General features: G+C 33.9%; 1 protein-coding gene across 1 annotated transcript; it reads left to right on the top strand.

Moving 5' to 3' along the window:
• The first annotated feature begins 700 nt into the window (after positions 1 to 700).
• On the top strand, positions 701 to 2,398 carry LOC122021431 (60S ribosomal protein L7-2-like). Its single transcript, XM_042579551.1, has 7 exons — positions 701 to 853; positions 956 to 1,144; positions 1,247 to 1,344; positions 1,451 to 1,508; positions 1,582 to 1,661; positions 1,738 to 1,840; positions 2,000 to 2,398. Exons 2-7 carry the CDS (start codon positions 965 to 967, stop codon positions 2,213 to 2,215), a joined length of 735 nt encoding a protein of 244 aa, XP_042435485.1. The 5' UTR covers positions 701 to 853; positions 956 to 964; the 3' UTR covers positions 2,216 to 2,398.
• Positions 2,399 to 11,555: the final 9,157 nt, after the last annotated feature.

Here is an 11,555-nt window from a genome sequence, read left to right as displayed (position 1 = left end):
TTAAAATGATTTGGAATTTATTAGATTCATCAATTAGTTTTGGAATTTGTAAAAGCTTGAGAATTTTTGTTGCAAGTTCATTATAAGCTTTAGGTTAATGATTATAAGCTTTAGGTTTCTAAATAGTAAAATTTTAAACTTACAAAGTCTTAATAAAATTTATTATAAGACTTAGAAATTGATTGATGTACTTTAAAAAAACTCTCAATCATTTTAAATAAAAATTAACATACTTTGCCAATTATTTTTAATATATTTATATTCTCATATCTGAATTCAATAATATAAATGGATAATAATAATAAACTTTTGAATAAATTGAGAAATTTTAAAGATGCACGCAAGCAAACTCACTTAATTATTGTGTGGAAAGGAGAGGAATAAATGGAAATATGATACATATTTTTAAATTATAAAAGTTAAATTCGTAAAATGGATAATACTGAAATTTTCTTACATGATTTAATCATTCTCTAGTTTTCAATATTACCCTTTGTCGAAAAAGATAGAGAGTAATTTTAAAAGTAGGAAAAAATTAGGTCTGTCATTTAGTAAATTTAAATTATGGAAGGACACTGAAAGAATTTTCTCAAACTTTCCCTTAACTTTGATGAGCCCTTGAATGCCCATGCCATCCAAGGCCCAACCCAATTCACCATGACTGGGCTAGGATTAATCTAATGGTTCATATTAATCCGTCAAGCTCTCCTCCACTTTACGCCGTTGGATGAATCCATGGCGCCTCCACAAACCCTAGCGCCGAACGCTAAATCTCCCTATTAAGAGACCTGGATCGCCTCATTCATCGCCGCTTCTTGGCCTCGGTCCATTCGCCGCCGGAGAGATCACGAAGGTAAACTTCTCTTTTTTTCTGGTCTCCGTTTCGTCTAATGATCCCAATTCACTGTTAAAAGTATTGTGTTTTTTCCATCGTCGTGGCGTGTGATTTCGCCAGAGGGTGGAGATGTCGACGGAGGAAGCGAAGAAGGTGATCCCGGAGTCGGTGCTGAAGAAGAGAAAGAGGGAGGAGCAATGGGCAGTCGCGAAGAAGCAGGAGCTCGCGGTTAAGAAGAAAAAGTCTCGGGAGAACCGGAAGCTCATCTTCTCTAGAGCTCAGCAGTACGCCAAGGAGTATGAAACTCAGGTGCTTTTGCTAGAACCTGTGGCGTTGCTATGATTGGTGTACGGCATTTTCTATCTTTTCTGTAAAGATCAGATTTTTTATCTGTTTTTTTTTTCCTGGTAGGAGAAGGAGCTGATCAGCTTGAAGAGAGAGGCCAGGATGAAGGGAGGATTCTATGTCAGTCCGGAGCCGAAGCTTTTGTTCATCATCCGCATCAGAGGGTGCGCCATTTCTGTGGTCTGAGCAACTTTTTATGCAATAAGATGTTTTACAGTGAAATTTATGTGATTAACTTGTTGATTTTCTGCTTGCAATTGATAAAAATAGTATAAATGCAATGCACCCGAAGACCCGAAAGATCTTGCAGCTCCTTCGTCTGAGACAGGTACATTTACAATAAAGTTCTTGATCGTTAGAGTTGATGGAAAACTGATGTTTTGATTCTAAAACTGGTGTAGATATTCAATGGCGTGTTTCTAAAAGTTAACAAAGCTACGATCAACATGTTGCGAAGAGTTGAGCCTTATGTTACCTATGGGTATTGAATTTTTGCCTTTTTTCCATCCTTCCAAAATCATGCAATTGTCTTTTTGATTTGGATTTTAATGGCTTAGGTATCCCAATTTGAAGAGTGTTCGAGAGTTGATTTACAAGAGAGGATATGGGAAGCTGAACAAGCAGAGAATTCCTTTTACAGATAATTCAGTGATTGAGAAGGTATATCATAGGATAATAATTGATAATCTAGATTGTTTGGTTCTTCTGATCTAGTTTCTTGTTTCTAGTTAACTTAATTAAAAGTGATTTAAGATAGTCTTGCATAAAGTTTAAGAATTTTCTGGATGATTATAATGATGGAGATGCTTTGGTCTTTAGGGCTTGGGCAAATGTAACATCTTGTGCATTGAAGATCTTGTGCACGAGATCATGACGGTTGGTCCACATTTCAGGCAGGCCAACAACTTCTTGTGGCCTTTCAAGTTGAAAGCACCATTGGGTGGCCTGAAGAAGAAGAGGAATCACTATGTCGAAGGAGGTGATGCAGGAAACCGCGAGGACTATATTAATGAACTCATCAGAAGGATGAACTAGATCTCGTGCTGTCTTAGACTTCTTCTATTACTTTAAGAAAGATTTGTTCTACTTTGATTTCACTTCCAGTAGAAGTTCTGCTATTTTGAATCTTGTGTTGGTGACATTGTTACCTTGAAACACTTGTTGGTTTTGCTTTTGCATTATTTATGATTTATGCTACTTTGAAATATTTGATGTTGATATGCTTGTGGTAAACTTGTGATGTCTATGTAGGACTTGTGTTCTCGTCGAAGTATTGAACTGTCTCCATGATCATCACTGGTTGAGATTCTTTTATTTCAAGTAGAGTGAGGAAGGATCCCTGCACATCTGTTGGATTTCCCATGATTCTTGCTGAATTGGTTTTGGTTGAGTAGATTGGTAGATTTTTCAATTTATGGCTGAAACTCTGGTCGGATTGCATCTTTGTTATTTATGTTGCTGCTTGGATCTCAGTGGAGGATCTTGGCTCTTCAAAAATATTTTTGAGTTGACATAGTATCTAGTTTATGTGGATTAATTCTGGTGATGCTTGGTTCTGTTTTATGAAAAGTTTTCAATCGGTTATTAAGGTAAATTGGTAAGTGTTTACATCGGATGGTTTATTAGTCTAGTATTGTTAGATCAATCGGTTTATTAGTATTGTTAGATCAATCATTTAAAGTAAAATTTATTTGTTAATATATTGAAATTGGGACTCTAAATTTATTGAAATTGGGATATCTTATAAACTTGGGAAGCAGACAAGATGCTTCGGCACTATTGAATTTTGACATGATCAGAGTGCATGTGAGATAGAAGTTTGGGAAGCTGAGAAAATGTTTTATTTGTTTATTTATATTTATCTTTCTCTATATCATCGGTAGTAGAGTATTATTGAAATAGATTTTTTTTTTTTTTTTGAAAATTTGAGAAGATGCTTTGGCGCTGTGATTCTATCAATTGTTTAATTTACATTTGAAGATCTATGGTCTGTTTATCTAAAGAAGTCGACAATGGATGGATGAAATAAATTTAAGAGCATGAGAAGAGAATGAAAAGGGATAGAAATCTTTTCTTCTCTCGTTTACTTTGATTGAAGAAGTTGTGTAATTTTTATAATTAAAAAAGAATATATGTATTATTTTTTGGATATGTGGTGTAATTTTGTGATTTAAAGTGGGTATATGTATTATTTTTTTAAGGATATATGTTATAATTTTGTGAATGAAAAGAAGTACATGTGTTATTTTTTTTCCATCAATTACTCTTTTGAGATCATCGATTTTGTCTCTAAAACTATCTGTTGATGGATTATGTTTCTCTTCTTTTTTAAAATTTTAATGAAGTTTTGGAAAAAAATTATTGTACATAATCTTATTATACATAATCTTAAAAATTTATTGTACACAGTTTTATCTTCGCTTGAAGAGATTGTTTTCATAAGTCAGATTTTCGATGATCTCTCAGTTAACTTTGTCACTGTATTAAGACTCTCCTCACTTATGAGAGTGAGATAGTTAAATGTTTTAATCAAGTTGGGGAAGCTTGATAGTACGATCAGGCCAAGCAAACTAGAAGGCTAGTCAAGTCAAATATATTGATTGCTAGTGATGATTGGGTCAAACGACCATATCTAGCCTATTAGGTTAGGTTGAGAAAATCAGTCTGACCAAATACATTAAACAAGTAATTGAGTTGAACGAGTTAAATTGAATAAGTCAAATATATTGGTTGGGTCGATTAAATAGTTCAATTCTTAGATGAGTTGGCTAGACTGAGCATAGAGACTAATTGTGTTACTTAGGTCGAACAAATGAACCAAAACAGTCGAGAATCAGTTATATGAGTTGACTGGTCAATTAGGTAGGAGCATTATTAGGTAAGAAGCTAGTTAGACTAAGCAAGATGCACCAAATGAAATGAGATGAACCAAATGCATCATTCAGATCCATATAAATGTGAATTCGACACCAAATTATTTAATCATTTTAGACGTTTTAGCCGATGTTATCAACTTCAAGATTGGTATCAACTTCAAGATTCATACCAATGCAGATTGACACCTTTTCATATTAAATTTTGGTATAAAAAATATATATTAATACCATACCTAAAATTTGATATTCCGAAATTTCAATATATTAGATTTTTGGTTTGGTATAAATTTCATATCATTCATATAAAAAATTTTTAGTATACTGAAATTTTTATACGACACTACCGTCTATACCAAATTATAAAAGAAAAAATATTTACCCAATTGCCAGAACAAATTATGCAAAGTGAAGGAAAATAAAAACGATTGATTTAATTGTTTAAAGACTAATATTAAAAAATATTAAATCTCATATCGATACTAAAAAAAATTCGATATACCATAATATCAATATATTCCATATATGTCAATATAATTCGTATCATATATCAAAATTTTTTATATTTGTCCCACTAATAAATACTGTCAGATTTGCAAGTTGAGTGGAATTTTTTTAAAATAAGTATGAATAGTAAAGTTATTATGAAAATAGGTAAACGTATTTCAGATTTAAATCACGGCAGCTTCTATTTCCAGGATTTAAATCCTGACAATTTTTTTTTAACAATAACGAGATTTAAATTCATGTTCTTAGTAAATTTTTTTACACACGGTTTGATTTTACATTTAAAGCTTAAGTTTTATTTAAAAAAAAAAATCAAATTCCTAATAAATTTTATAATTTTTTTACAAAGCTAAATTGTTTTATTAACATATATTTAAATAATAATAATTTATATTGATATTTATTAAATATATTATAAGTTATATTAGCAAATAATTTCAATAAAAAAAAAAGAAATTGGGAGATTTAACAAATATATTTAAGATTGTCACATCTAAATATAAGGAGAATCAACATTTATATTATGGGTAGAAATAGTGTCACGTTTAAATATAAAAATATTTATGAAACATGCTACAAATTATATTCAATTGGTACCAGACGTCGACGATTTCAATGTAGGAGGAATCGTCTGAGAAAATGAATTCTATCACTTGTATTCTGTTTGTATGGTTGTTGAACTATAGCGTCATTATCTATATCATTTCCAGCCTCTTCGATATTCCTTTGATTGCCCCCTTGTGGTTCATTGTCATTAGTTTCAGACAAACGGCACATACTAGATATATCTACTGATCGGAGGTTAGACATTACAGACATACATTTTATTTGAAATGGAGCAAAAATATTTGTAGAGGGAGTAAAATAATCAGGTCCTAAATAACCCTAAAAATGAAAGCCTAATCCAAACATTGAAAATTCTAAAGTGGTCGAGTGGCCACAATCTCTATAGGCTGGCAACAATGACGACCTTAGAAATGGCTCAAAAATGATTGTGGATCGGAGTACTGACCAAACCCATTTGATGTGGAATAACAATCAAAACTTGTCCAGACTTGTGTGAATGAAGATGAGCCAACTTGCATCAATAGATCTTTCCAGACTGGTGGTATACAAGGAGGATTGACATATCTGCCTTGGTTGACGGGTTCTCGGACCTCTACCTGATGGTGCATTAGCAGTAGGAGTGAACCCATAATCTGGAATATGCATATCATCCTGAATGATATATTCACTTGGGTAGTCCACGTATCTTCGCTACTATATGAAAGTACCAAGAATAGCCCCAGCCATTCAATTATGTTGTCGTCCAATCAGAGCATTATCTGAGCATGAAGAGATCCATTATCTCTCGTGAGTATCAATCTAGAAGAAGAAAAAATAAATATAATGGAGCTTAAATTGCATTTGAATATTAATTTGCTAAACAATTAGAGAGTTTGATGATATCTTACACTTCTTACATGAGTGGCCCCCTCAACTATCATAAATTTTCGCGTTACTCGTCTGTACCAGTCTATACACTGACTATGGTAAATTGGTGTTACTATGAATCATAAATTGTTGGCGGTTATTCCAGATGTTAATCTCCTTTGCCTATTCAACCCTTCAATCAACCTCGTACTTTCCCTTTAGACTTGTTGAATGATTACCACAATGACGAAAAGGAGAAACAAGGATAACTAGAGCCAGTCAAATTGTCGTTGTACCCTATCTGGATAATACCATTCGACGACATTGAAGCATATTAAGGGTACTCTAGCTATCCAAATATCCTGCTCGGATAGATAAATCAGATCTAACTGGTGGATAAATTGTGCATATGACTCCTATGAGATCTACATAAGATCATAACAATTAATCTTTACATTAATATAGCTAACGTTATAAATGACAAAGGTAAAAATAGCAAAGATCTTACTTGGTGGTGTGTTTGAATGTAGAATTCATATCTCCATCCCTGCAAAGTGAATCACGACGATTGTCGCACTTCTTTCTTACATGCCCACTTGAAATCATAATTTTATCAAGTGAATGAGCATATAATACTTTAATCTGAAATGATATGAACAAATAACTATTGTACCTTGTCTCGAACGAAAGCATGGGCGTATATTCTATCCCAACCCTAATAATAGGACGACATTGAGTAAAATGCTTCCATGCCCATAACTAGAAGCAATAAGAGACCTGATATCTGACTAATATATGGGTCAACAACATTACACAAATTACGATATAAGTATGAAAGGCATGCGCTACTCCAACTATACTCTTGCATGCGATGTAAATTCTTAATAAATTAAAAGAACATGTCGTGCACATAACCCTCTATTTTATAGCCCATCAGATCATAGCCTATCATTCGCAATATAGTGGCACAAACATAATATTGTATAGTTCGTCGGTTGCATTGCGGGAAAGTTTAGTTAGATCGAAGGTTTTAGCCAGCCACCCAATTGAAAGACGTCTGAGCTTCATATATGAGGGGTATGAAACTTGATCTTGGAACCTTAAATAATAATCATATATGTCAACATTCATCCTACCAGATATCACTGACCTATGAATAGGTAGTCCCAACAGAATTGCAACATCTTGCAAAGTTGCTATCATCTGTCCTTCGGGCATGTGAAATGAACTAGTTTTCGGTCTCCATCTCTCAAGAAGAGCAGTAAGAAGTGCTCCATCAATACAACGATATCCAACTTGGAAAACCCCCAAGAATCCGGCTACGCTCATCCCATAAATAAAATAATCATTTTGAATATTATATTCATTTTGATGTAGGCGGGTTTGCTTTACAAGCAAAGGTTCAAGGTAACTAACGTCATATGACTCACTGCAACTTGCTCTAACCTAAAGAAACATTGTACAATAAATTAATTTTATCATGATCATATGTGCACAAATATATTGGCAAAGAAATTAACGACACAATTTATTTTATTACCACATTATCCCACATTGTTTCAAATTTATGTGACGTCTATAGATGTAATAATTCGTTGTCAACTAGACCTGGATGTCTAAGCTAATTAGCACCGCCATGCCTGTGATCCATATCTGTACGCAAACTCAAATGAATACATGTATATCAAATATTATATTGTACTTACACACATAATCTTTGCCAATATAAATACGTCATACATAATATCAATAATATTTTACAAAGGTAATTATAAAATGCATGTATTACAAAGGTACAAAATATTTGAAGTTACACATGAACAAAAAGAATCAAACATATGAACAGGTTTTTCTATGTTGTCTAGGTTGGCCACAACATCGACAATGTTACACTCCTCTTGTGGATGGTCCAATATCCATCTCATTTCTCCTTCTTCCCTCTGGATTACCTTTTTTTTTCTCTTCGTGTCTGGATTAGGTATTAGGAATCGACCATCATCACCTTCCATAATTGGCCAGTAGGCCTCATTACCCAAGGGATGAAAACTACTTCTATAATATTTGATTGAAGTTGACAATAAATACATAGCATCTACATAGACAAAATAATCTCTTCTAGTTGCCATACATGTTATTGCATGCAAACAAGGTATCTTCATCCCCTGAAATTTTCCACAATTGCAATGTTGAAGGTGAAGATGTACTATTTGCCTATTACCTCCTTTTCGCATTTCACATGCGTATCCAGTCTTCACTTTAAAAACTTCATTTTCACGATTGAAAGAGGTTACTTCATGGGTGTATGCAGCTTTCAGATGTCTATCAAGCAGTTTGAGGCATTGCGAGGTGTACACTTTGTCATTGACCATCTGATCAGAGTGCACATTTCTTCTATTATCAAATAACTTGACCATGTTCTAAAATGTGTGCTCGATAAGTGTAGCAACAGGTAAACGACAAGCATCCTTTAGAACTAAATTGACACACTCAACTACATTTGTGTTCACATGCCCATATATGTGGCCCCATGATAGGACATTGACCATTTTTCTATTGGGAGCGATGTAATCCAGTTCCATGTCTCATTATTCCTCTCTTTTACCGGCTCCAAAACTCACTCAAACTTTCTTACTTGACACGTCCTCCCTATATATAACATTAGTTAAATGTTGTATATAAAACATGTATGCATATGTATTAATAGCATTGCAAGGTTTTGTTATTGTACCAGACTTTATATGTAAATTCTTAAGTCCAATATTTTTGAAGCGCGTGTTAAAATTGTTGGCCACGTGACAGAGGTAATAACGATGTTTTGCATGTGTTTCATCCCAACCTAGATATTGGTTATTCATTGTTTGCATAATTCCAATATGCCTGTCGGAAATGACACATATACCATCACACCTTACTACATGAGTTCAAAGGAGCGTCATGAACCAACCCGAACTCTCCACATTCTCGGGCTCTATTAGCACATAAGCCACTGGAATCACAAAGTTATCTGTGTCAATGGTTGTTCCAATTAGGAGTGAATGTTTATACTTACCATAAAGGAAAGTTCCATCAATTCGGATCATTGGCTTTGTGAACTCAATACTATTGATAGCTGGTTTGAATGACCAAAACAGTTGATATAAATTTTTTTGTTGAATTCAACTGCACGATGCCTAACATGAGTGTGATCATCGAATGCCCACCAAAATTTGTCTATTGCAGAGTTGCAATGAAATATGGTAGACGTTGGTATGACTCATCCCAATCATCCCAAATTCTGGTGATAACCTTCTGTTTAGCCTTCCATGCTTTTCTATAGGAGGATTTGAAATGCAACCAGTTGTGAATTTCAATGATAACACTTCCAATTGACTTGGACATATCTTTCTTCACCCCTTCCAATATGCAATTGTATATAAAGTTTGAGTCCAATGTCTGTGATCAAGCGACATGGCCCTAGCAACACATGTGTGTGGACCTTTATATCGTGTTATGCCCAATCCTCCACCAAGTTTCCTTAGCCTTGCTGCACGTAATTGCCAAATACAACCATATTTAGTGTTCCTACATACGGCTGACCAAACACGCGAACTTGCCTTAGCAACTTCATATTCTCGACTTCAATTCAAGGAATACTGTTTAATTACATTACTTACATCTTCCTTCACTTGAAACTCCAATGTTGTGCCAAATTCTGTATCAACTACCATTCCAACCATGTTACCCACTAATCCGATCCAATTCGCTGAAACAAGGTAGTTGACACCTATAGTAAACTAAAATGTTTCAGGCACTTTGATCATTGCCTCTTCCTCACAATCGTCTTGACCGAGTAACCCATCACTATCTTCCTATTCTAAGGGGTTGGATTGATAGTCATTTGTTGCCATCGGTATGCCAATGCTCTTAGGTAGTGGGACATCTGAATGGCTCAATACACAAGAAGACTCCATAACTTCATGTGATGGACTAACCTCATCATAAATACTTGCGTCGAGACTTGGTTCGAATGGAGTTTCAGATAAAGCCTGATTCACACACTTTGTCAGTCATATTATAGAGTTAAATCACTGAACAGTTGAGAACTTGGAGCACATAGAATGTGACGACCAGGCAATATAAAAGGTGTTGGTTGGTCCTAGGAAGATCATACCGGTTCCACTGTACAAAAATTTTTGTACAAATGTCAAACCTTTCCTAACAACCTATTGTGTTCTTTAGAAATTAAATTCGGAATCGCAAACGGAACTTAACATTATTGATTCCAAATTTAACTTATCTGTTCTTAGTGGTTTAGACTTGGATCGCAAACGATACTTAACATTATAGATCCAAATCCACCTAGGTTACAAATTTAATTAAATATTTATTTCAGAAATCGGCTCCCAGGTCCAACATGGCGAGACACTTGACCTTCTTGAGTATGAGAACATCCACCACTGCCTCGATAAAGCCTCTTAACGAAATTCAATATTTAATTTCCTTATATAGCCTTAGGTTTAACCAAAAATAACAATCGAATCACAAGATCGACAAATAAAATACAAGAAACACAACTTTGAATTACAAATCTGAAAATCTAGAATCTCTAGCCTCTTGTGTTTGGTATTTCAAAATCTATACAAAGAAAAACTAGTATGATGCGGAAAAAAATTACTAGTTATACCTTTCTTTGTAAGAAACAACCTCTTGATCTTCTATCGTATTCCTCTTCTTATCTCGGACGTTGTGTGAGCAACAATCTATCGAGATGAGAACCACCCAAGCACTTCTTCTGCCTTCTTCCAAGTTTCGGCCAAGCAAGCTTCTACAAGAAATTATAAGTCTCGGCCACCAACTAAGCTCCAAGGAAAACTAGGAAACAAAAATCCTCCTTTCTCTTCTTCTTCTCCAAGCTTGATCCGACCACCAAAACAAGCTTCTAGAGGTTGATGTGGTTCGGCCACTAAGGATGAAGAAAAGGAGGAGATGGGAAGATGATATGGTCAGCCACCACCAAGGAAGAAAAGAGAGAGGAAAAATAGAACATAAGTTTTTAGGTGAGGCACCTCTACCCTCTCTTTTATATTTCTTGGTTTTGGTAAATAAGGAAAATTTTATTAAAACTTCCTTATCATCTTTGCCATTGAAAGAAAATTTAAACAATTTCCTTTCCTCAATCAATGTGGTCAGCCACCTCTCATCCTTCAAGCAAGGAAAGTTTTAACACAAAATTAAAACTTCCTAATTTGTTTCCGGAATTTTTTAAAATAAAAATTTCTCTTAAAAATTCCCTTCATGGTTGATCATAAAAAGAAATTTTTATAAATTAAAATCTGTCTATTAAAACTTGTGGATGATTTACAAAAAGGAAAGTTTTCTCTAAAATTAAAATCTTCTTTCAATCTACAAATAAGGAAAGATATAAAATCTTTTCTTAATCTTTTGTAGAAACTATAAAAGGAAAAATTTAATTTTAAAACTCTCTTTTAAAATTATGAAGATAGTTTCATAAAAGGAAAGTTTTCTCTAAAATTAAAATCTCCTTTTAATCTATAAATAAGGAAAGATATCAAATCTTTTCTTAATATTTTGTAGAAACTATA

Source organism: Zingiber officinale, chromosome 9A, assembly GCF_018446385.1.
Source record: "Zingiber officinale cultivar Zhangliang chromosome 9A, Zo_v1.1, whole genome shotgun sequence".
In the NCBI taxonomy this organism is placed as follows: Eukaryota; Viridiplantae; Streptophyta; class Magnoliopsida; order Zingiberales; family Zingiberaceae; genus Zingiber; species Zingiber officinale.
This window is presented reverse-complemented; position numbering and strand designations above follow the sequence as displayed.

Coding starts and splice junctions, on each gene's coding strand:
- LOC122021431 (XM_042579551.1), top strand. CDS start 965: ATGTCGACGGAGGAAGCGAAGAAGGTGATCCCGGAGTCGGTGCTGAAG. Junction 1,345..1,450: donor TTCATCATCCGCATCAGAGG/GTGCGCCATTTC, acceptor TGATAAAAATAG/TATAAATGCAATGCACCCGA. Junction 1,509..1,581: donor AGCTCCTTCGTCTGAGACAG/GTACATTTACAA, acceptor AAACTGGTGTAG/ATATTCAATGGCGTGTTTCT.